The 26130-nt window shown below is 43.2% G+C and overlaps 1 protein-coding gene across 1 annotated transcript in view; it reads right to left on the bottom strand.

The window, feature by feature from the left end:
• Nucleotides 1-26130, bottom strand: part of tspan15 (tetraspanin 15) — a 258614-nt gene that overhangs the window by 102717 nt on the left and 129767 nt on the right. Inside the window, exon 5 of the mRNA XM_068052393.1 lies at nt 22953-23075. Coding sequence (XP_067908494.1) covers nt 22953-23075 — 123 coding nt within the window. The remainder of the gene's footprint in view (nt 1-22952; nt 23076-26130) is intronic.

Genomic DNA, 26130 nt, shown 5'->3' on the forward strand with positions numbered 1-26130 from the left:
TGATATTGCACTGACTAAAGACTGGCATCTGGGGACCTCAGGAGGCAGACGACATGAATCACCCACTTCTGGCTGAAGATGGTTGCAAAAGCTTCAGCCTTGTCTTTTGCACTGATGTGTTGGGTTCCCCATCATTGAGGATGGGGATATTTGTGGAACCACCTCCTTCAGTTAGTTGTTTAATTGCCCACCACCATTCATGAGTAGATGTGGCAGGACTGCAGAGCTTCGATCTGATCCGCAGGTTGCAGGATCGCTTAGCTCTGTCTATCGCACGTTGCTTCTGCTGTTTGGCATGCATGCAGTCCTGTATTGTAGCTTCACTAGGTTAACACCTCATTTTTAGGTATGCCTGCTGCTGCTCCTGGCATGCTCTCCTGGCTCTTCATTGAACCAGGGCTAATTCCCTGGTTTGATGGTAATGCTAGAGTTGGGGGTATGCCGGGCCATGTAGTTACAGATTGTGGTTGAATACAATTCTGCTGCTGCTGCATAGAGCCTCACAGATGCCCAGATTTCAGTTGCTAGATCTGTTCGAAATCTATCCCATTTAGCATGTAGCATGTTGTGCCACACAACACAATGGAGAGTATCCTCAATGGGAAGATGGGACTTGGCCTCCACCAGGACTGTGCAGTGCTCACTCTTACCAATACTGTCATGGACAGATGCATCTGCAACAGAAAGATTGGTAAAGATGAGGTCAAGTATATTTTTTCCCTCTTGTTGGCTCCCTCACCGCCTGCCAGTCCAGCAGCTGTGTATTTAGGACTCGGCCAGCTCGGTCAGTAGTGGTGCTACCGAGCCACTCCTGGAGAAGGACATTGAAATCCCCCACCCAGAGTACATACTATGCCCTTGCCACCCTCAGTGCTTCTTCCAAAGGCTGTTCAATATGGAGGAGTACTGATTCATGAGCCGAGCGAGAGCAGTAGGAGGTAATCAGCAGGAGGTTTCCGTGTCACGTTTGACCTGAAGCCATGAGATTTCATGGGGTTCGGAGTCAATGTTGAAGACTCCCAGGGCAACTCCTTCGTGTCTGTGTACTGTTGTGCCGCCACCTCTGGAGGTTCTATCCTGTCAGTGGGCCAAGACATACTCAGGGATGATGAGGATGGTGTATGGGACATTGCCTGTAAAGGTTAGTAGGACTATGTCAGGCTGTTGCTTGACTAGTCTGTGGGACAGCTCTCCCAATTTTGGCACAAGCCCCCAGATGTCAGTAAGGAGGACTTTGCAGGGTGGACAGAGCTGGATGTGCCATTGTTGTTTCTGGTGTGTAGGTTGATGCCGGGTGGTCCGTCCAGTTTCATTCCTTTTAGACTTTTGTCTAGCGTTTGGTATAATTGAGTGGCTTACTAGGCCTTTTCAGAGGGCATTTAAGATTCAACCACATCGCTGTGGGTCTGGAGTCACATGCAGACCAGACCAGGTAGGGACAGCAGATTTCCTTCCCTAATGGACATTACTAAACCAGATGGGTTTTTATGAGAATTGACAATGGTTTCATGGTCACCATTACTGAGACTAGCTTTTTAAAAATTCCACATTTTATTAATTGAATTTAAATTCCATCAGCTGCCATGGTGGGATTTGAACCCTTGACCCCAGAGCTTTAGCCTTGGCCTAAGGATTGCTTGTCTAGTGACATTACCAAGCATGGAACTGCCAACTGTCATCTTCCATAACTTGCTGTATGCATTTCTCCACAGAGAAAAAACAAATTGGGGACAACATTTTAATACTGGTTCAGGTGCAAGAGAGAGAGTGTGGAGAGAGGGAGTGGAGAGAGAGGGAGAGAGGATAAAGGGGACAGAGAACCAAAAGTAGTAGATAGAAAATTAAATAACTGTAATCCTGTAGAACTAGGTTCACACAATTGAATCTTAGATGAAATTTATATCGCATAACTGCAGTACTATATAAGCCAAAATTGATAAATCTCCTCTCTTCCTTCATCTCCTCTCCCTCCTTAACCAATTCCCCATTAACAATCTGGCTGTAAGGGAGCATAACATTCATAGTGGATAGTATCCATAATATATTATGATATTTGATATTAATTTTGAGAGGGAGGGCCAAGAGTCACAAAGTAAGATTTTACATTTAAGTAAAGCAAACTTTGAAGGGATGACAAATAAATTGACCATGGTAAACTGAGCTGAGCTGCTCATGGGTAAACTACAGACAAACAATGGGAGCTAAATATTTCAGGTTGTAGGATCTTCAGAAAGTGCAGGCTATTGGGAAAAGGGGGCGAATAGCAATATTGATAAAATACAAAATTACAGCAGTGGAGAAAAAGGACATCAGTAGGGGTTAACAGGCAGCAGAAACAGTTTGGGAGAACTATGGGAATACTAAACGATGCAAGACTAGTGGGGGATTGTCTACAGAACCCCGACAGTGCTGATGTAATGGACGTAATGTATAAAAACGGAGATCAGGGAAGTTTGCAGCAGAAACACTGTTTATAATTGGAAATTTTAATTTTCACATGGACTGGAAGAAGCAGAACAGCTCAAGAACTAAAGGCAACGAATTTTGGAATGTATTCGGCACAGTTTTCTGGAACATTATGTTTAGAACTGAAAAGTTCTAAGGCCAAACTAGATGTAGTGATGAGTAATAAACCACAATTAGTTAACAATCTGACTGCATACGGGACCAACTTGCAAATAGTGATCAAAATGTGATTGTATTTGATATTAGGTTTGTAAAGGAGAAGAGTCAGAACCATAGAAAAGTTATAGCACAGAAAGAGGCCATTCAGCCCATCGTGTCTGTGCTGGCTGGAAAAACGAGCTGCCCAATCTAATCCCACCTTGCAGCACCTGGTCCGTAGCCTTGCAGGTTACAGCACTTCAGGTGGAGGTCCAGGTACCTTTTAAATGAGTTGAGGGTTTCTACCTCCACCACCAATCCAGGCAGTGAATTCCAGACATCCACCAGCCACTGGGTGAAAAAGGTTTTTCTCATGTCCCCTCTAATCTTTCTACCAATTACCTTAAATCTGTGTCCCCGGTAATTGACCTCTCCGCTAACGGAAATAGGACTTTCCTGTCTACTCCTATCAAGGCCCCTCATAATTTTGTACACCTCAATTAAGTCATCCTCAGCCCCCTCTGTTCTAAGGAAAACAACCCTAGCCTATCCAAACTTTCCTCATAGCTGCAACTTTCAAGTAATGGCAACATTCTTACAAATCTCCTCTGTACTCTCTCTAAGCAAGTATGTCCTTCCTGTAATGTGGTGACCAGGACTGTATGCAATACTCCAGCTGTGGCCTAACCAGCATTTTATACAGTTCTAGCACTACATCCCTGCTTTTGTATACTATACCCCGACCAGTAAAGGAAAGCATTTCATATGCCTTCTTTACCACTTGATCTACCTGTCCTGCCACCTTGGGGACCTGTGGACACGAACTCCCAGGTCTCTCACTTCTTCTACCCCTCTCAATATCCTCCTGTTTATTGTGTATTCCCCTGCTTTGTTTGCCCTCCACAAATGCATTACCTCACACTTCTCCGGATTGCCACTTTTCTGCCCACTCAACCAAACCATTGATATCATTCTGGAGTCTACAGCTATCCTCTTCACTATCAACTACACGGCCAATTTTTACACCAGCAGCAAATTTCCCAATTATGCCTCTCACATTTAAGTCCAAATCATTAATATATACCACAAACAGCAAGGGACTCAACACTGAGCCCTGTAGAACGCCACTGGAAACTACCTTCCATTCACAAAAACATCCATCGACCATTACCCTTTGTTTCCTGTCACTGAGGAAATTTTGGATCCAACTCAACACATTCCCCTGTATTCCATGGGCTTTTATTTTTATGACCAGTCTACCATGCGGGACCTTGTCAAATGCTTCACTAAAATCCATGTAGACAACATCCACTGCACTACTCTCATCAATCCTCCCTGTCACTTCCTCAAAAAACTCAATCAAGTTAGTAAGACATGACCTTCCCTTAGCAAATCCATGCTATCTCCGATTAATCCATGCCTTTCTAAGTGACGATCCTATCTCTCAAAATTGATTCTAATAGTTTGCCCACCACCGAGGTCAGACTGACCGGCCTATAATTATTTGGTTTATCCCTCACACACTTTAATTTAAACAATGGTACAACGTTTGCAGACTTCCAATCCTCTGGTACCATGACTGTATCTAGTAAGGATTTGAAGATGATCCTCAGAGCATCTGCTATTTCCTCTCTTGCTTCCTTTAACAGCCTGGGATATAATCCATCCAGCCCTGGTGATTTATCCACTTTCAAGGATGTCAGACCCTCTAGTAATTCCTCTCTCATTATGTTCATCATATCTAATTTTTTACAATCCACCTCTTTACCTACAATGTGTGCATCATCCCACTCCTTTGTGAAGACAGAGACAAAGGACTCATTAAGAACCCTGCCCACATCTTCTGCATCCACGCACAAGTTCCCTTGTACATCTCTGATAGGCCCTACCTTTCCCTTAGTAATCCTCTTGCTCTTAATGTACTGATAAAACAACTTTGGGTTTTCCTTGATTTTACCTGCCAATATTATTTCATGTCCTCTCTTTGCTTTCCTAATTTCCTTTTTTACTTCACCCCTGCACTTTCTATACTCCTCTAGGCTTTCTAAAGTAAAGTCTTTTGTGACGGTCATAAGCTTTCTTCTTCTGCTTTATCGTACCCGGTAAGCTTCTAGATAACCATGAGGCTGTAGATTTGGCAGTACACCCATTTTCTTTGTGGGGACATGCCTACACTGTGCCTGTAGAATCTCACTTTTGAATGCCTCCCAGTGGTTTGCCACTGATTTTCCTTCAAGTTGCAGTATTCAGTCCACTTCCGCCAGATCACCCCTCAGCTTCGTAAAATTTGCCTTCCCCAATTTAGAAATTTTACTCCTGTTCAATCCTTGCCCTTTTCCATAATAATGCTAAATCTAAGTGTATTATGGACACGATCTCCAAAATGGTCACCCACTGCTACTTCATCCACTTGCCCAGCTTCATTACTGAAGACTAAATCTAGAATTGTGCCCCCTCTTATTGGGCTTGTTAGGTGCTGGCTAAAAAAGCTCTCTTGAATGCAGTTCAAAAATTTTGTGCCCTCTGTGCCCTTCACACTGTTGGTATCCCAGTTGATATTAGGGTAGTTGAAATCCCCAACTATTACTGCCCTATTGATTTTGCACTCAGAAATTTGCCCACATATTTGTTCTTCTATCTCCCTATCAATATTTGGGTGTCTATAGTACACTACGAGTGTGGCTGCCCCATTTTTATTTCTAAGTTTAACCCGTATGGCATCATTTGATGATTCATTTAGCATGTCATCCCTCCTCACAACTGTAATTGATTCTTTAACCAATAACGCTACACCCCCTTCTTTTTTTTAATCCCCCTTTCTAGCCTGCCTGTAAAGTCTATATCCAGGTATGTTGAGCTGCCATTTTAGCCCCACTTGAAGCCAAGTTTCCATTATAGCAATGATATCATGCTGACATGTGTCAATCTGTGCCCTCAGCTCATCAGCTTTGTTATACTCCTTGCATTTAAATAAATACCTTTCAACACTGCCAAATTCCTATGTTGCACACTTTTTAAACTTTTGCTTCTTCTTTCAGAGTCACTCGCTAATTTTCTGCCTCCTTTTCCCTGCCCTGAATTTCTCCTATCTGAAACTGCCCGCAGGTTCCCTCCCCCTGCCAATCTAGCTTAACCTATCCCCAACAACACTAGCAAACCTCCCTGCAAGGATATTCATCCCAGTCATGTTCAGGTGTAGACCGTTTATCTTGTACAGGTCCACCTTCCCCAGAGCTGGTCCCAAAGCCCCAGAAATCTGAAGCCCTCCCTCCTCCACCATCTCTCCAGCCAGGCATTCATCTGGTGTATTCTCCTATTTCTATACTCACTAGTACGTGGCCTTGGGAGTAATTAGGAGATTTCTACCCTTGAGGTCCTGCTTGCTAATCTCTTTCCTAACTCCCTAAGCTCAGCCTGCAGGGCCTCATCCCTTTTTCTACCTATATCGTTGGTACCAATGTGGACCATGACCTCTGGCTGTGCACCCTCGCCCTCCAGAATGCTCTGTAGCCGCTCGACGATAACCATGATCCTTGCACCAGGGAGGCAACATATCATCCTGGAATCACGTCTACGACCACAGAAACACCTGTCTCTTCCCCTAACTATACAAGTCCCTATCACTGTTGATCTCCTGCCTTTTCTCCTCCCTTCTTGCACAGCTGTGCCACCCATGGTGCTCTGGTCATGACTTCTGCTGCACTCTCCAGAGGAACCCTCTCTCCCATCGGTACTCAGAACTGAATACCGGTTAGAAAGTGGGATGCCCTCCAGTGTCTCCTGCACTACCTGCCTTGTCCCTCTCTTAAGCTGCGGGTTGACCATCTCCTGAAACGTGCTATCCACATATTGCTCATCCTCGCAAATGCACCTCAGTGACTCCAGCTGCTCCTCGAGTTCTAAGATTCGGTGCTCGAGTTTTTGCATTTGATGGCACTTTCTGCACATGTAGTTGTCTAGGACATGGGCAGAGTCCTGGAGTCCCCTCATGGCACAGAATGTGCATTCGATGGGTGAGAACAGCCCTACCATTCCTTGAATTATTTATTTATTGCACTAAAATTGGAAGTTAAATAAACACAATAAAATGGTTATAAATAAAATGAAGAAATGGGTAACTACCTACCAGCTACTGGTATTTCATCTTCTACTTAGTAGATAGTCTTAAATGTTAGAGAAATACCAGATACGCACCGACTAACTCCCTCGCCACTGTCTCGTCCCTCTCATGCTATTTGTAGCTCCGAAGTCTCACCCAGTCAATCACCTACCTGCTTCCCTGTGATGTCCACTTACCAAAACTAATCTACCATACCCCTATTAATATACCCTACCAATATAAAATGTTACCAATAGTAGTAATAAACGTTACTGCTTTAAAATAGAACAGTAGACTCACCTGCTATTCCCTTCTGCTTGCGTGCCTTAGTTAATTATAAGGTAGTTACATAAATTTTAATTTTAAGTTTTTTTTTCTAATTTGTAGCTATTACACATGCACACTAACCCAGATATTTACAGATATTCCCTAACAGCAGTTTCACCAACCAATCACCTTATAGCTTTCCTGTGATGCCACAGTTCACTTTTTTTTCAAACTCAGGTGCGCTTGGACTCCTGTCCGCTGCTCTCCTGGAAGTTAAATGCTGTAGGCCACGATCCTCAGGCTTTACTTAACTGCTCCCCATTCTGTGTTCCTCTCGCAGGTCTGCTTCTGTCTGCTGCTCTCCTGGAAGGTGAGCGGTGTAGGCTGCGATCCTTGGGCTTTATTTCACTGCTCCCTGCTCCGTGTTCTTCCCATAGGTCCGCTGCTCTCCCGGAAGGCAAGTGCTCAAGAATTTAAGTAAGGCAAATTTTGAAGAAGTGTGATGGAATCCGCTGTTTGCAGGACCAGCAGTATGAGCTGCTCTCTGAACAGATTGAATGTTGTGTTAGGTGCACTGACCCTGGTTGAGACACACCTTAACTCCTTAACTGAAAGGGAAACTAAAACTTCAGGTTTCTGGGGAAACAGAAACTAGTTGGAACCAAATTAAAAGACAGAGCCAACCAAGCTCAGATCACACAGGGCGAAGTGCAGGCAGGCTGAAGAAAGTAAAAACTGGATTCAGGAGCTCGCAACAGGCAGATGCGAGTTGCTGTAGCTGTAGCCTTTACTTGAGATAATACTGGTGATTCATGCCATCAAGAATGTCATGAGCAGAGCTGAGGAGGTTCTGGAGAAGTGTGCTATATCGGTGAAGACCTTATGTACTATGGAGTTCGAGTTGAAGGGGAACTGCTGTTGGATGAGAATTGGTGGCTGCATCTTGGAAGAAAGGAGCTGGACATCTACCTATGGAAGTTCAGAGCTTTGAAGAACTTAGTGGCTGTAACTGGTGCCATAGATGCTGAGTGGGCTGCCCAGTAAATTGGTGAGATCTATCTTTGTTGTATCTGATAGTTAATGTGCAATTTGTAATATATGTATTGACCGTGATTTGTTTGTCAATTCATGTTTAGTTTACGTCAATCTTGGTTTGTTTAAGTAAAAGTTATTATAGTGAAATTCTATTCATTTTTTTATTGAGGTAGTTTGATAAATTTGGTTCTTTTGGTTTGTTGATCTCCACGGGGATCATAACAAATTTGGGGACTGGTCCAGGATTGATCTAAATTAGGCTGTGAAAATTGGTTCACTGGAAATTTCCAGAATTTAAACAAACTGGATTTCGCATTTATTTTTGCTGTATTCAGTGGGAATTAGCATGAGTACCTTTGATGCTCAGACATTTGTGGAGAGAGAGGATTTGTCTCTTCGAGCTTTGAACGGTTGACAAATGATAATTTGAAGGCTATAGGAGGTACATAGGGGTCAGCTTAAAAAACAGAGTTAGGAAGGTAGAGGTGATTGAAGAATTGGCTTCTCACTTGAAGCTTGAGAAACAAAAGGATGTTTCTGCTAGTGTTCAAATAGAACTGGCCAAAATTGAATTAGTAAAAGAGAGAATGAAGTTGGAAAGGGAAAGTGAAGAAAAAGAGGAGAAATTAAAATTGGAAAGGGAAAAGCTCAAAGTCCATGACCTTGCATTGGAGATGAAAGGTGAGCAAACTCCTTGTAGTTTTGATTTGGCAAAGAATATTCACTTTGTAACTGAATTTAGTGAGGAGGGAGTAGAAATGTACTTTGTGTCATTTGAGCAAATTGACATGAATCTGAATTGACCTAAATCTTCCTGGACTATTCTCCTACACAGAGTTTTTGTAGGGAAAGCTTTGGAGGTGCACTCCTTCACAGGAGCACTCACAGGACTATGACAAAGTAAAGACTGCTGTTCGTAATGCCTATGAGTTGGTACCAGAGTCCTATAGACAGAAATTTCAAAAGGAAACAGGAACAGACATATGTGGAATTTACTAGAAAGAAAGAAAAGGTGTTCGATAGCTGTTGTAGATCGCTGAAGGTTGCACAAGACTTTGGAGAGCCTTAGGAAGTGATTCTGATGAAAGAATTCAAAAATAATGTCCCTTCGGGAATAAGATCCCACCTGGAAGAACATAAAGTTTATCAAATAAAGGAAGCCCCAATAGTGGTGATGATTATGAATTGATTCACAAGAACAGTAGGCACAGGCCCCAATTTGGAAACTTTCAGAGAAATTGGAGAGATAGAAAGTTTGATAATGAAAAGAGATCTGGTCCAATTGAGAAAGATGGCAAAGGTAAAGACACAGACAACCTTCGGGTTAGTAAAAGAGAAAGTCCCGAGGACAGTTTGGTTCAAAGGCACCGACATGCTATTTTTGTCATAAAAAGGACATGTGAAAGCTGAGTGTTTGAAGTGGAAAAACACTGCATTTATACAGGCAAATGGTGTCCCCGCCCAGGAAATATTGTCCTAACGGGTTACGTTCACAACAAGCAGGTAGTTTCTCAGGGTGCAGAAAACTATAGAAGTTTTCTGTTTGACAGTAAAGTACTCCACTTCTGTCTGGTGAGGTGGGCAAATCAACTGCTATCCTTAGAGATACAGGGGCAGCACAGTCACTGATGTTGACAGGTGTCATGAATTTCCCCACCCCATCCCTCCTGGAAGTTAGCTGAATGCGAAGGTGTTAATTAAGGGTATTGATGGAAATTATTTACCCGTTTTCTTATACAGGGTTGAATTAAAATGTGACTTAGTTACTGGTCCTGTTACCATTTGCAGTTGTTCCTAGTTTGCCTATTGAAGGTGTGGATTTTTTGCTAGGAACTGGTGTTGGCGTCTCCAGTGGTTTCGGGAAGGCTGCAGAATCTGCAGTTTTGCAGGAAGAATTTCCCAGACTATTCCTGGATTGTGTTCTGACTAGCTCCAAGGCTCATAGGGTTAAATAAGATGAGATGGATTTAGCTGCTGTGGAAAACAATTTGGATGTTTAGTTGGCTGAAAACTTTTTTAAGGATTTGGATGAGAGTGTTGGTGTTCAAGGCTACAAGGCTAGCAAAGGTGAATTGTTTAACAGATCTTCCTTCATTGAGGCACAACAGGCAGACCCTGATTTGAGGAGCTTGCCTCACATAGTGTGTTCTGAGGCAGAGGCTGAAAAAGTCCCTGAGTGTTATTATGTCAAGAATGACATTTTGATGCCTAAGTGGAGACCTCTTCAGAAACCTGATGAGGATTGGACTGTAGTCCATCAAACTGTTGTCCCTACTTGTTACTGCAGTGACATTCTGAGAATTGCCCATGTTTCGATTAAATTGGCCTCATTAATACCAATACCTGCACTTGATGAACCATTTAGTAGGGTTCTTCAGGATTGTGTTGGACCCTTCCCAAAGACTAAGTCGCTTGTTAGCTATCTCCTGACCATCATGGATTTGTCCACTCGGTTTCCAAAGGAAGTACCACTGAAGAAGATCACAGCAAAAGTTGTGATTGAGGAGTTGGTCCAGTTTTTCCACTAGGTATGGGTTGCAAAAAGAAATTCAGTCTGACTAGGGGTCAAATTTCACGCCAGGTATATTTCAGGAGGTTGTATGTAATCTAGGAGTAAAGCAGCTCAAGTCGTCTGCTTATTACCCACACTCACAAGGTGCTTTGGAGAAGCATCACCAAACTCTAAAGATTGCGATTAGAACCTATTGTCCTGACTATCCTCAGGATTGGGATAAAGGGAAATCATTCTTGATATTCACAATTCAGGACATGCCAAATGAAGCCACTGGCATCAGTCACTTCGAATCGGTCTATGGGCATGAGGTTAAGGGCCTCATATACTTATTAGAGAGATATTTTTGGCACATTAAGAGTAAACTACTACCCTCCTACATTATGTAACATTTCCTAGTATTTCTTAAATAGTGAGAGGTTGGAAAGTGTTGATGTCCAAAGGGACCTCAGTATCCTTGTTCATGAGTAAGCACAGCAAGAAATTAGGAAGGCAATTGGTATGTTGGCCTTCATCACAAGGGATTTTGAGAACAGGATAAAAGAAGTCTTGCTGCAATTGTATACAGCCTTGGTGAGACCACACCTGGAGGACTGTGTACAGTTTTTGTCTCCTCATCTAAGGAATGATATACTTGCTATACAAGGAGTGCAACCAGATTAATCCCTGGGATGGCCGGATTGTCTTATGAAGAGAGATTGAGGAAACTGGGCCTGTATTCTCTAGAGTTTCGAAGATTGAAAGGTGATCTTATTGAAACCTACAAAATTCTTACAGGGCGTGAAAGGGTGGATGTAGATAGGATGTTTCCTCTGGCTGGTGAATCTAGGACCAGGGGACATTGTCTCAGAATAAGGGGTAAGCCATTCAAGACTGAGATGAGGAGGAATGTCTTTACTCAGAGGGTGGTGAATCTTTGAAATTCTCTACCTCAGAGGGCTGTGGATGCTCAATCATTGAGCATGTTCAAGAACAGAAATCGATGGATATCTGGATACTAATGACATCAAGGCATACGGAGTTAGCGCAGGAAAATGCCGTTGAGGTAGATGATCCGCCATGATCTAATTGAATGCCAGAGCAGGCTCGACGGGCGGAATGGCCTACTCCTGCTCCTATGTTTCTGTGTCAAAGTTCTGAGAAAGGCGCTCAAAAGCTTCTGCAGTGGCCCGAGAACAAAACTTCTTAGCAAATGATGAAAACACAGGCAGGTAGAACAGTTAAGGTATGTAGTTTTCAACCTGAGGATAAGGTGCTAGTCTCGTTATCTTTGGCTGGTGACAGCTAGGTTTAGTGGACCCTACTGTATCAAGAGGAAACTCAGTGATGTGAACTGCGTAGTTCGTACCTGTTATGAATGCTGGACCTAGTAACATTATGATGTTTAAAAAAAAAAGAGTGATTTTTAAAAGTTCAAGATGACCTCCAGAAGGTCAGGTCAATTTACTTCCACTCTGTGAAAAGTTACCAGGACAACAGAGAACACAGATCAAAGACTTTCTTGTGAAACAGAGATTGCAGGGCTAACACCTGAAGAACAACAGGTTTCACCCTCCCAGACTTTCAGGTAGTAAAACAAGAAATCAGTAATTCAGAAGACGTAAATGTATCTGGCAGCAGTTAGCATCTGGGAACATTGGAAAGGCCCAAGTGATTTCTGGACTGTGCATTTTTGGACAATAAAATAAGCGATTGACTTCTGAGTCCAGATAAATTTAACAGACTTTCTAAAAGCAAACAGGCGAAATGAGAAGAAACCAATGGCTGTGGCCTCAAGGTAGGCTGGAAGAAGGGAACATAAGAAATAGGAGCAAGGAGTAAGCCATTCAGCCCCTCAAGCCTGCCCGCCATTCAGTAAGATCATGGCTCATCTGTCCCAGGCCACAACTCCTCTTTCGGGCCTGCTCCACATACCCCTTGACTCCCCGAGATTTCAAAAAATCTCAGTAGTTGCAGCCTCACAGCAGGCTGTAAGAGAAGAAACTATCAGTTGCGGCCTCAAGAGAGAGAGAGAAGAGAGACACATACTTTCAGAAGCTTGTTGCAATAAAAGGCTGCGAAGACTTGAACCTGTTTTGAAAGTTGAAGCTTGTGGAGAAGACGATGACCAGCAGGACACCAAGAAATGCCTTATTCTTTTTTTTAATTCATTCATGGGATGTGGGCGTCGCTGAGTAGGCCAGCATTTATTGCCCATCCTTAATTGCACTTGAGAAGGTGGCAGTGAGCTGCATTCTTGAACCGCTGCAGTCCCTGTGGGGTAGGGACACCCACAGTGCTGTTAGAAAGGGAATTCCAGGATTTTGACCCAGCGACAGTGAAGGAACAGCGATATAGTTCCAAGTCAGGATGGTGTGTCACTTGGAGGGGAACTTGCAGGTGGTGGTGTTTCCAACCATTTGCTACCTTTGTCCTTCTAGGTGGTAGAGGTCGCGGGTTTGGAAGGCGCTGTCAAAGGAGCTCGGTGCGTTGCTGCAGTACATCTTGTAGATGGTACACACTGCTGCCCCTAAATGTTGGTGATGGAGGGAGTGAATGTTTGTGGATGGGGTGCCAATCAAGCAGACTGCTTTGTCCTGGATGGTGTCGAGCTTCTTGAGTGTTGTTGGAGCTGCACCCATCCAGGCAAATGGAGATATTCCATGAGACTCCTGACTTGTGCCTTGTAGATGGTGGGCAGACACTGGGGAGTCAGGGGGTGAGTTACTTGCCGCAGGATTCCCAGCCTCTGACCTGCTCTTGTAACCATGGTATGTATATGGCTACTCCAGTTCAGTTTCTGGTCAATGGTAACCCCCAGGATGTTGATAGTGGGGGATTCAGCGATGGTAATGCCATTGAACATCATGGAGAGATGGTTAGATTCTCTTTTGTTGGAGATGGCCATTGCCTGGTACTTGTGTGGTGCGCATGTTACTTGCCACTTATCAGTCCAAGCCTGGATATTGTCCAGGTCTTGCTGCATTTCTACATGGACTGCTTCAGTATCTGAGGAGTCGCGAATGGTGAACATTGTGCAATCATCAGCGAACATCCCCACTTCTGACCTTATGACTGAAGGAAAGTCACTGATGAAGCAGCTGAAGATGGGTGGGCCTAGGACACTACTCTGAGGAACTCCTGCAGTGATGTCCTGGAGCTAAGATGATTGACCTCCAACAACTGCAACCATCTTACTTTGCACTTGGTGTGACTCCAACCAGCGGAGAGTTTTCCCCCTGATTCCCATTGACTCCAGTTTTTCTAGGCTCCCTTGATTACATACTTGGTCAAATGCTGCCTTGATGTCAAGGGCAGTCACTCTCACCTCACCTTGAGTTCAGCTCTTTTGTCCATGTTTGATCCAAGGCTGTAATGAGGTCAGGAGCTGAGTGGCCACGGCGGAACCCAAACTGAATGTCAGTGAGCAGGTTATTGCTAAGCAAGTGCTGTTTGATAGCACTGTCAATAACGCCTTTCATCACTTTACTTATGATTGGGAGTAGACTGATGAGGCGGTAACTGGCCGGGTTGGACTTGTCCTGCTTTTTGTGTACAGGACATACCAGGGTAATTTTCCACATTGCTGGGTAGATGCCAGTGGTGTAGCTGTACTGGAGCAGCTTGGCTAGGGGTGCGGCAAGTTCTGGAGCACAGGTCTTCAGTACTATTGCCCATAGCCTTTGCAGTATCCAGTGCCTTCAGTTGTTTCTTGATATCACGTAGAGTGAATCGAATTGGTTGAAGACTGGCATCTGTGATGCTGGGGACTTCAGGAGGAGGCCGAGATGGATCATCAACTCTGGCTGAAGATTGTTGCAAATGCTTTAGCCTTATCTTTTGCACTGATGTGCTGGGCTCCCCCATCCTTTAGGATGGGGATATTCGTGGAGCCACCCCCTCCAGTTAGTTAATTGTCTCCCACCATTCACGATTGGATGTGGCAGGTCTGCAGAGCTTAGTTCTGATCCATTGGTTATGGGAGCGACTAGCTTTGTCTATCGCATGCTGCTTCTGTCGTTTGGCACGCAAGAAGTCCTGTGTTGTAGCTTCACCAGGTTGACACCTCATTTTGAGGTATGCCTGGTGCTGCTCCTGGCATGCCCTCCTGCACTCTTCATTGAACCAGGGTTGGTCTCCCGGCTTGATGGTAATGGTAAAGTGTGGGATATACCAGGCCATGAGGTTACAGATTGTGGTTGAATACAATTCTGCTGCTGCTGATGGCCCACAGTGCATCATGGATGTCCTGTTTTGCATTGCTAGATCTGTTGGAAATCTATCCCATTTAGCGCAGTGGTAGTGCCACACACACGATGCAGGGTATCGTCAATGTAAGTCTCCGGTGGTCACTCCTACCGATACTGTCATGGACAGAAGTATCTGCAGCAGGGCGATAGGGGATGACGAGGTTAAGTATGTTTTTCCCTCTTGTTGGTTCCCTCACCACCTGCCGCAGACCCAGTCTCGCAGCTATGTCCTTTGGGACTCGGCCAGCTTGGTCAGTCGTGATGCTACTCTTGGTGTTAGACTTGAAGTCCCCCACCCAGAGTACATGCTGCACCCTTGCCACCAGTGCTTCCTCCAAGTGATGTTCAACATGGAGGAGTACTGATTCATCAGCTGAGGGAGGGCAGTAGGTGGTAATCAACAGGAGGTTTCCTTGCCCATGTTTAACCTGATGCCAGGAGACTTCATGGGGTCTGGAGTCGATATTGAGGACTCCCAGGGCAACTCCCTCCCGACTGTATACCACTGTGCTGCCACCTCTGCTGCATTTGTCCTGCCGGTGGGACAGGACATACCCAGGGATGATGACGGCAGTGTCTGGACATTGTCTGTAAGGTATGATTCCGTGAGTATGACTATGCCAGGCTGTTGCTTGACTAGTCTGTGGGACAGCTCTCCCAACTTTAGCACAAGCCCCCAGATGTTAGTAAGGAGGACTTTGCAGTGTCGACAGGGCTGTGTTTGCCGTTGTCATTTCCAGTGCCTAGGTCGATGCAGGGTGGCCCGTCCGATTTCATTCACGACTTCCAGGTCAGAAGTACAGGATGAAGTGAGTGAAGAGAACACTGATTTTTGAAATAGTCTGGGAGATCCAACACATTGCAACTGGGAGGAGTTTGGGACTTTTAACCGCAAAGGATTTCACCATCCAAAAAGACTGTGTAACCTGTGAGGTTTTCACGTATTTTCATAAATAAAGAATACCTTTCACTGTAATTTGCTGTATCAGCTACTTACAAAGTACTATTCAGTTAATTGGGGATTTCTTTTAGTTTAGTTGTTATAATAAAAGCCTTAAAACATGAAATTTTGTTGTATAACTGTTGAAATTGGTCTGGTGGTTAATATAATGTATTTTCCTCATGTTGACAATATCACTGAGGTCGTAACAGTATCCCAGACAGATGCAAGAGTCAAAGGGTGTATCATGTGAATATGTTGAAGAGGTACTATGACCATGAGCATTGTCAGTCAGTAGATAAGCACAGGTGGTAGAGAATGCAGAATGGTGATACTGGTGCACATGAGCCTCCGGCAGTAAAGCTGGTGAACGCAAAGGTGTTGGAGGGTCTGGGTGAGGTGCTATACCATCTCCCGGAGCACCCGAAGAAAGACATAGCTGACCTATTGAGTGAATATAAGGCTGTACGTTCAGATAAGACAGGTCGTATTTCTCTGGCTATTCATGAAATTGATGTAGGGGAAGCTAAACCAATTAAACAAAGCCCCTACAGACTCAATCTCAGCAAACTGGCCAAAGTCAGGGATTAGGCTGAATACATGTTAAATAATGATATAATTGAACCCAAAGTAGTTGGAGCTCTCCTGTCATTCTTGTACCAAAGCCAGACCGTTCTCAAAGATTCTGCATTGATTATCGAAAGGTTAATGCAACAATTAAGACGGACACCTATCCGATCCCAAGACTTGAGGATTGTATTAATGGGGAGTGGCGGGGGGGCGGGGGGGTGGAAATTGGCCTTTGTTAGCAAGATTGATTTGCTTAAGGGTTATTGGCAAGTCCCCTTGACCGACCAAGCCACAGAAATTTCTGCTTTTGTGACACCAGATGGTCTGTTCCAATGTTAAAGTATGCCATTTGATATGAAAAATGTCCTGGCTACATTTCAAAGATTAACCAATTACGTGATTGTCAGGTTGAGTAATAGTGTACATCAATGATGTACAGCGACACTTGGAGTGATCATGTCAGACATTTGTGAACTCTATTCAACAGGCTGACCGAAACTAACCTCATCATAAACTTGGCAAATGTCGCTTATTTTGGACATATTATGGCTCAAGGTCAAGTGTTACCTCGAGAGGCCAAGGTTTAGGCAATCATAGAGTTTCCTATACCCATGACAAAGAAAGAAGATCTTTTATAATTTCTATCTATGTGTTGGGTTCCATGGGAAATTTGTCCTTAATTTCAGCACAGTAGGCACTCCATGGACAAATTTGTTCAAGAAAATCATGAAGTTTCAATGGTCAGAGTCATGAAAAACATATGAAAAGTTAAAGGCCATTTAAAGGAGCCAGTTCTTGCAGCCACAGATTTTAGTAAGCCATTCAAGGTGGCTATTGACACCAGTGATGTAGGGGTAGGAGCAGTGCTGCTCTAAGATGATGAGGCTGGTATTGAACAGCCTGTTAGCTACTTCTCTAGGAAGCTTAATAAGCATCAAATAAAACACTCGATCATCGAGCAAGAGGCTTTCAGACTTGTACTGGCTCTTCAACAGTTTGAAATATATGTAACCAATAGTCAGGGGGAGGTACTAGTTTATACAGACCACAACCCACTTGTGTTTCCAGAAAAGTTCAGAACAAAGAACCTCAGGCTGTTTCATTGGAGTTTTATGTTACAGCCATTTACATAAAAAAATTATGCATGTTGCAGGGAAAAATAAGGTAATTGCTGATGCTTTATCCAGAGTTTAAAGAAGGAGTGCAAGAGAGAAGGAAGGCTCTGCATTATGATAATTTTATGATGCTCGAATCTTGCTAACGCTAATTGTCACATTTACTTGGTTTTGTGATTGGTTAAGCCCTTATGATTTTGAAAATACGAGTATACAATTGCGGAATATGAAAATGCTACCTGTACAGTATGTAATATGTTATTTGTTAAAATGTTTATGATGTTAAGAACTTGCTGTACTTCTGAACTGTCTGAAATCCATGGTAAGTTTAAAAGCGACATGCTCCAATCACAAACAAGAATCTTAAACTTAAACAAAGTCAATTACTTAGGCATGAGGGGAGAACTGGTTCAGGTAAATTTGGCAAATAGACTAAAAGATACAGCGGTAAATCAACAGTGGGAAACCTTTGAAGAAACAATTCAAAATGTTCAACAAAAATACATTCCTTTGAAAAACAAAAACTCAGCCAGAAAGACCCATCCGTGGCTTAAAGCCTGGCTACCCGACCTGAACCCGACCAAACCCAACTATATGCGTTGGGTTCGGGTGGAGTCGGGTCTATATTCTGTGCCCAGCATTCGGGTCGGGTTGGGCTGGACTGTGCTGTTTTGTTTTGTATTGTTTTCTTTTTCATCTACGTTTTGACGCGATTTTCAGGTCGGGTCGAGCATAAAAAAAAATTGAAGGACTCAGGCTCCAGTCGGGTTCAGTTTGGCTGTGGTCAGGTCGGGTCGGGTTTTAATTTTATACCCAAGCAGGCCTTTACCGTGGCTCACTCAGGACATTAAGGATAGCGCTAGATTAAAGGAAGAGGCTTACAATGTTGCAAAAAAGAGTAGCAAGTCTGAGGATTGGGAGTGTTTTAGAAACCAGCAAAAGATCATCAAAAAGTTGATAAAAAAAAGGAAAAAAATAGAGAGCAAACTAGCCAGTAACACAAAAACAGATTGTAAGAGCTTTTATAGATATATCAAAAGGAAGAGAGTAGCTAAAGTGAACATTGGTCCCTTGGAGAAATTATCACGGGGAATGAGGAAATGGCAGAGGCATTGAACAAATATTTTGTGTCTGTCTTCGCAGTAGAAGACAGAAGTTCCATACCAGAAATAGGCAGTAACCACGGGGCTAGAGAGTGAAGAAATTAAGGAAATTCATATCAGCAGAGAAAAAGTATTAGAGAAACTTAAGGGACTAAAATCTGACACATCTCCAGGACCTGATGGCCTATATCCTAGGGTTCTAAGAGAGACAGATGCAGATATAGTGGAATAGTGGATGTGCTAACTATGATTTTCCAAAATTCCTTAGATTCGAGAACTGTCCCATCAGATTGGAAGTTGGCAAATGTTACACTGCTTTTCAAGAAAGGAGGGAGAGAAAACAGGCCAGTTAGCTTATCAGTCGTTGGGAAAATGCTGGAACCTATTATTAAGGAAGTCTTAACAATGCACTGAGAAAAGTACAGTAGATTAGAACAAGTCAACATGATTTTACTAAAGGGAAATCCTGTTTAACAAATTTATTAGAGTTTTTTTTGAGGATGTAACTAGTAGGGTAGATAAAGGGAAAACCAGGATGTAGTATACCTGGATTTCTAAAAGGCATTCGATAAGGTGCCACACAAAAGGTTAACATGCAAAATAAGGGCTCATGGAGTTGGGGGTAACATATTAGCTTGGATAGATGATTGGTTAACAGACAGGAAGCAACAAGTAGGCATAAACAGGGCATTTTCAAGCTGGCACAGTAAATACTGCAGTGCCACAAGGATTGGTACTGGGGCCTCAGTTATTTACAATCTATATTAATGACTTAGATGAAGAGACAGAATAACGGATCTAAGTTTGCTAATGATACAAAGGTAGGTGGATAGGTAAGCCCTGGGGAGGACACAGTGAAGCTCCAAACGGATAGAGTCAGGTTAAGTGAGTGGGCAACAAGATGGCAGATGGCATATAATGTAGGGAAGTGTGAAGTTATTCACTTTGATTGCAAGAATAGAAAAGCAGAATATTTTCTCAAAAGGTGTGAAACTCGTAAGTGTCAATATTCAAAGAGACTTGGGTGTGCTTGTACAAGGAACGCGGAAAGTTAACAGGCAGGTACAACAAGCAATTAGGAAGGCAAATGTCATGTTGGCCTTTATTGTAAGGGGATTGGAGTACAGGAATAAGGAAGTTTTGCTACAATTGTACAGGGCTTTGGTGAGACCACATCTGGAATACTGTATGCAGTTTTGGTCTCCAAATTTAAGAAAGGATATTGCATTGGAGACAGTGCAGCAAATGGTTCACGAAATTGGTCCCTGGGATGAGGGGATTGTCCTATGATGAGAGGCTATGTAAATTGAGCCTGTATTCTCTGGAGTTTAGAAGAATGAGAGGTGATCTCATTGAAACATATAAGATTCTAAAGGGGCTGGAGAAGGTAAAGAGAGATTATTTCCGCTGGTTGGGGAATCTAAAACCCAGGGGCACAGTCACAGGATAAGGGGCTGATCATTTAGGACTGAGATGAGGAGAAATTACTTCACTCAAAGGGTTGTGAATCTTTGGAATTCTCTACCCAAGAGGGTTGTGGATACTCTATTGTTGAATAGATTTAAGGCTGGGGTAGACAGATTTTGGTCTCTCAGAGAATTAAGGGTTACGGCAGAAGGCAGGAAAGTGGAGTTGAATCCAAAGATCAGCCATGATCATTTTGAATGGTGGAGCAGGCTTGATGGGCCATATGGTCTATTTCTGCTCTATTTCTTGTGTTCGAAAGAAAACTTTACGACAGTAAAGCTTACCTTTTTCCACAAGGGAGCGCCGGAGGGGGTGGGGGGCACCCGTGATGGAATCCATGGTTTGCGGGACCAAAGGGGGAGTGTGCGCGAGCTGTTGTCTGAAATGCTGTTGAATGTTCTGTTAGGTGCACAGACCCCAATTTCAGAGGGTTTTTTTTAATAAAAAGACAGCCCCTAACTGAAAGGGAAACTAAAACTTCAGGTATAAAAGACAGATAGATTTGAAAACACGGATGAGAATTATAAATTCGAGGCGTAAACTGGGAGTCAATGTAGGTCAGCGAGTGATAGGTGAATGGGACTTGGTGTGAGTTAGGATCTGGCTATCAGAACTATGGATGAGGGATGATAAAGATTCTTAGTTAGAATCATAGAATGGTTACAGCACAGAAGGGAGCCATTTGGACTGTCATGTCCGTGCCAGCTCTCTGCAAGAGCAACTCAGCTAGTCCTCCTCCACACCTTTTCCCTGTGGCCCTGCAACTTTTTTCTCTTCAGATAATTATCCAAAGCCACAAATGAGCTTGCTGCCACCATACCTTTGTACAAAAACACAATAGCATGCCTCATCTTATAATCAATTGTTCCAAAAATGCACACCAACATCTTTGCTCTAGCTATCGTCTCATGGCGTTGCTCATGTACTTTTAGATATTTATGCACCAGAATGCCCAGTTCTCTTATTTCTCCACCTTCTTTAATATGAATTTAGAGCATATGAATGTACAGCATTCACCCAGCCCACATGCATAACATTGTAGCTCTCTAAATTTATCATTTACCAGTCACGAGACCCATCTCCCAATACACGGCACCGTGGCGGTGTGGTTAACACGGCAGCCTCACAGCTCCAGCGACCCGGGTTCAGTTCTGGGTACTGCCTGTGCGGAGGTTGCAAGTTCTCCCTGTGACCGGGTGGGTTTCCGCTGGGTGCTCCGGTTTCCTCCCACAGCCAAAGACGTGCAGGTTGATAGGTAAATTGGCCATTGTAAATTGCCCTTAGTGTAGGTAGGTAGTAGGAGAATTGAGGGAAGGCAGGGACGTGGTAGGGGACAAGGAATTAATGTAGGATTAGTACAAATGGGTGGTTGATGGTCGGCACGGACTCGGTGGGCCAAAGGGCCTGTTTCAGTGCTGTATCTCTCTATGACTCTATTTCAAGTTCTGCACGAAGCAGTCAATCATCATTTGCTGTTCTAACACTAGGACAGATCTTAGTATCATCTACAAATTTGCAGATCACGCCTGCATTCAGATCAATAATAAAAAGTCATGATCCAATTGAATGGCAGCACAAGCTCAAGTGGCTGACTGTTCTCCTCCTGTTCCTTCCCCTTCCCCACTATCTCCCTTGGTGGCTCCTGCTTTGTTCTCTACCCTTCTAGTTCCTCTATTCTCCCATTCCCTGCCTTGCTCCATACTGTCTCAACCCTTCCCTGTCCTTTTCCCTCTCATATCACCTCCCCCTGGTCCTCAGTGCCCTTCCATTTCCTTACCATTTTTCTGTCTATGTGTCCTCTCTCCACTATGTTCCCTCATTCCAACTCCCCATTTCCTGTCCTCTAATAACCCTCTTTTGTTCTTCCTCTCCATCTCTTCCCCTCATCCTCGCTCCTTTTCATTCCCCATCCTCACCCCTACCTTGCCTGTGTCACCCAGTCCCATCACCATTCTCTGTCCTCACCCTTTCTGCCCTCTCCCCTACCCATTCCATCCCTCTCCATCATCCTCCACTCTTTCCTTTCCTTCCCATCCCCTTCTGTCTCCTATTCTCTCCATCTCACTCCATTCCATCTCCTCTCTGACCTCTTTCCTATTCCATCAATACTCTTCTTTCCCTCCTATCTCCTCTCTTCTCCCATCCTCTTTCACCCTTTCCCCTTTGTATTACCCTCTCCCAGTCCATTTTTTTTACCTTCTTCCTTCCTTTTCCCTACCTTTTGTCCCCTTCTGTTCCTTGTCTCCTCTTCCTGTCTTCACTTTCTTCCCTCCTCTTTCCCTCTACTTCCTCGCCTTTCTTCTCCTCTGCTTCCATTTTTCCTTTGTTACCCTTTCCCTTCTTCCCTCCCTCTCTTCTCCCCCAAAATGTGCCCAGTCTTAACTCCCCACATGTAATGTCACAGGAAATTGACTAGCAAATCTATAAATGGTAATCACTGTTCAAGTGGCAAATATTCATTCACCAAAATCAGGAAGCAGGATGCAGTCTACGATCCACAACTGTTTTATTCTCAATCCACAGTTCAGTACCAATACCAGTTTCCACTCTTCCCTTCTAGACTAACTCCCTGTCTAGAAGTAACACTCTGATTGGGGGGAAAACCCATTCATTAAATACAAGATGCAATGAGCATCACCTGCTCTCTATTAACACTGAAGTAAGTCCTGGTTAATTAAAGGGACCAGCATTTTCAACATTGTCAATCACTTTTTGTTACAAGTGAGGCTGTTCTTGCAAGTGATAATTTCCTTGTTATTTTCTAGCATTGACTAGAACTGCTTTAGTGTACAAGTGCTAAAAATCATAATTATCACCAGACAAGGGATCAATCTATTGTAGTTATGCATAATATGTTGTGCAATACTGCAACTGTACGACATTTAATAAATAAGACATAATACATTTCCAAATGATCCCTGTCACATTTAAATGTGCTAGAGTTGGAATGGTAATCAAAGTTATACTTTTCCATGTAGTTAGAAATTACATTAGACAACAGCAAGCCATACCTTATTGCGTCTACAGCATGAGTAAGGCACACCACAAGCAAGTGGTCCAGTTGCAGGTCCTTCACAACTATGGTATATATTTGTTGACCAGTCCGTAAAATCCTCTGCACCACAGCATTTAAACTACAAACAAAACCAGATCAAGTTACAAGTTTAACACAACCAATAGCTCAGATTATTTACATGTAGTATACTGTAGCTTTGGAAAGAAAAGCAGTGCAACATACATATAACTACAAGTACCCTAAAATATCCGATTTTAATTCAGTCCACATATTGGTTACAATATACTAAATGTTGCAAATGGATTTCTGCACCAAATGTATATTCTGGTGCATGTTAAGCATTATAAATCCTGCATATGCCACACACTTCCTGTGTACACTTTAATTCTAGTGTCATGATTTTGAGTCAGTTTTATGCTAACACAAGTTGATCCCTTGCACATTGTTCATGGGAAGTAGGAACATGCTTGCCTTATAATTTGATTACACTCAAAGACAGGGATGAAGGCACCACATGAAATTGGTGCTGGGACTTCATTAAAATGATAGCGGCATGCTACCAACGTTACCTGTGCTCCTGATGAAACATTAATCAAGGTCAGAGTAGTCTCCTGAGTTTCAATTGCCTAAGGCGGTCAGAGAGGAATATTTCAGATTTATCCCAACAAATCTGGGTTTTCCCAGGATTTTCACCTCTACCAAGACCTAACAAAGCTGGGAAGTGTCTGTATAGTGATGCAATACTCACGAAAGGAACAGCGATGAAATATGAAATGAACTGGAGGAATTATGAAATAAAAGTCAACTGTTGAACTAAACCACAAGAAAAGGACACATTTGTGCCACAGACAAAATGGAGTAGAGGTCAGATGACCAAACCTGTACCATCTATAAACATGTTTGTCTGTTGAAGATGAAACTCATTATCCACATCTGAATTAGCTTTGGGAAAAGCAGCCCATTCCATGCTAACAACTCCTACCTGCAGGAATGGTGCTAACAAAGACTTTTGCAGACAGACTGACTCCGAAGCCAAGGCCTAAATAATGGATGAGAAATAACATCAATTTATCAAAATGGACCATATTTAGACACCATCATGCAACAATGGTTCCCATATCCTGGAATATTGTATGAATCACCTCAGGGGAGAGAACCCTTAAGAAACCTGACTGACACCCCAACCTGACAAGTTTCTACCTTAAAAGGTATCTCTCTGGAGAGAGAGAGAACAGCCAGATAATAGCCAAAGAAGGTCTTTTCCAGCTAGAACAACTGTGGGACAGTTCCAGCTAGGCAGGAGCCCTGCTGACAACATCTTTAACTAATACAGAAGATAAATTGCAAGGTGACTTTGCAACTCTCTATCTATGAAAGTGAACCAGGATTGCCACCATCGACTTTGGATTGAGGCTTAACCACAAGGAGCCAGCAACACTTCATCCTTTTCAAGACAAAGAACATTCACGCCTGCACCGTTGCAAGATTTCCTCCTGAAAAGCTTCTCAAGGTTTTTTTTTTAAAACAACAAACTCTTTTACAACAAGTTGACTTTACTTGAATGCTACATTCTACTCTATCTTTTCTTGTGTGTGTATATGTGTGTGTGAATGCGTGAGTGGGTGAAGTCGCAAATACTTTTTGGTTATTGTGCAAAAATAAATATTTATCTTTTTTAACCTATGAGAAAACCTGTCGTTTGTCTATTTATTTGACCTTTAAAACACTCATGGACTAAAAAAAACTATTGTTAAAACACGATATGCTGTCAATTAACAGGTGAAAAGTTGAAATCACCCACACAACTTCCTATATGTCTGTAATAAGTGTATGGAACAAGCTGGATGGACTAGTAGGTCTTCTACTTTTCATCTGTTCCTGTAATACCCCGTTCTAAAGGCCTGCTCAGGTCACGAAAAAAAACCCGACCCAAACCCGAAAGAACCACATCGGACCAGAGCCCGACCCGGCCCAAGTCTCTCCATTTTTTTCCTGTGCCCGACCCCACCACCAGAATGTTCCCTTTACCTACCTCGCGACTCCCAATCTGCAGGAAGCTGCAGCATGAGTGTGATGACGTCATAGAGACACGCACTTGCTCACTGCACAGACTCAGAGTTTCGCTCTTTAATGCCCCGGACTCCCAGCTCAGGTAGGTTTTTTACTTTTAACACTTCTTGCTGTGCGTGTCTTACCCGACTCAAGCCCGAAAGCCGGACCAGCAACACAATCTGACCTGAACCGTCATCAGGTCCCATCGGATCCAGGTCGGGTAGCAGGCCTTTACCCTGTTCTGAATAAAATCTTGAATTCATCTCGAGTAAAGATGCAGGTCATCTCGAAGAGTAACATATAATTTAAAATTTGTGGTAAAATAGAGTCCCAAATGTTTTCTTAGAACAATGTATTGACTGCTCAGAGCTGAAGCTCCAAGTTAAAATTGGGGCAGGAATTGAGGGTGTGGTAGCCGAAGCGGGCGAGAGAGTGGAGTGACCTAAGTTCAGGAAATCAGAATGTAGAAGTGGAATGGGTCGAGAGGATTAATGATAAAGGCAAGAAGTCACTTGTGGGAGTGGTGTACAGGCCCCCTAACAATAACCACATGGTAGGACAGAGTAGGAAGTAGGAAGAAATAATGGGTGCTTGTCAGAAAGGTACGGCGATAATCATGGGGGATTTTAAGCGGCATATAGACTGGCAAAATCAGATGGACAAAGGTAGCCTAGATGAGTTCATAGAATGTTTTCAGGATAGTTTCTTAGAACAGCACGTTCTGGAGCCAACCAGAGAGCATGCTATACTAGACCTGGTATTTTACAATGAGATAGGATTAATTGATGACCTCATAGTGAAGACACCCCCTAGGCATGCACTGACCACAATATGATTTTTACATTCAGTTTGAGGGAGAGAAGAGTGTGTCTAAGACTAGTATTTTCAACTTAAATAAGGGCTATTATGAGGACATGAAAGCAAAGCTAAATAAAGTGAACTGGCAAAGTAGGTGAAGGGATAGGACAATAGAGATGCAGTGGCAGACATTTAAGGGGATATTTCAGAATACACAGAATAGATACGTCCCAAAAAAAGAAAAATTCCAAGGGTGAAATAACCACCATCCGTGATTAACTAAAAAATTTAAAGTTAGTAACTGAAAGAAAAAGCATATAATT

This window comes from Heterodontus francisci, chromosome 20 (assembly GCF_036365525.1).
Source record: "Heterodontus francisci isolate sHetFra1 chromosome 20, sHetFra1.hap1, whole genome shotgun sequence".
NCBI lineage: Eukaryota > Metazoa > Chordata > Chondrichthyes > Heterodontiformes > Heterodontidae > Heterodontus > Heterodontus francisci.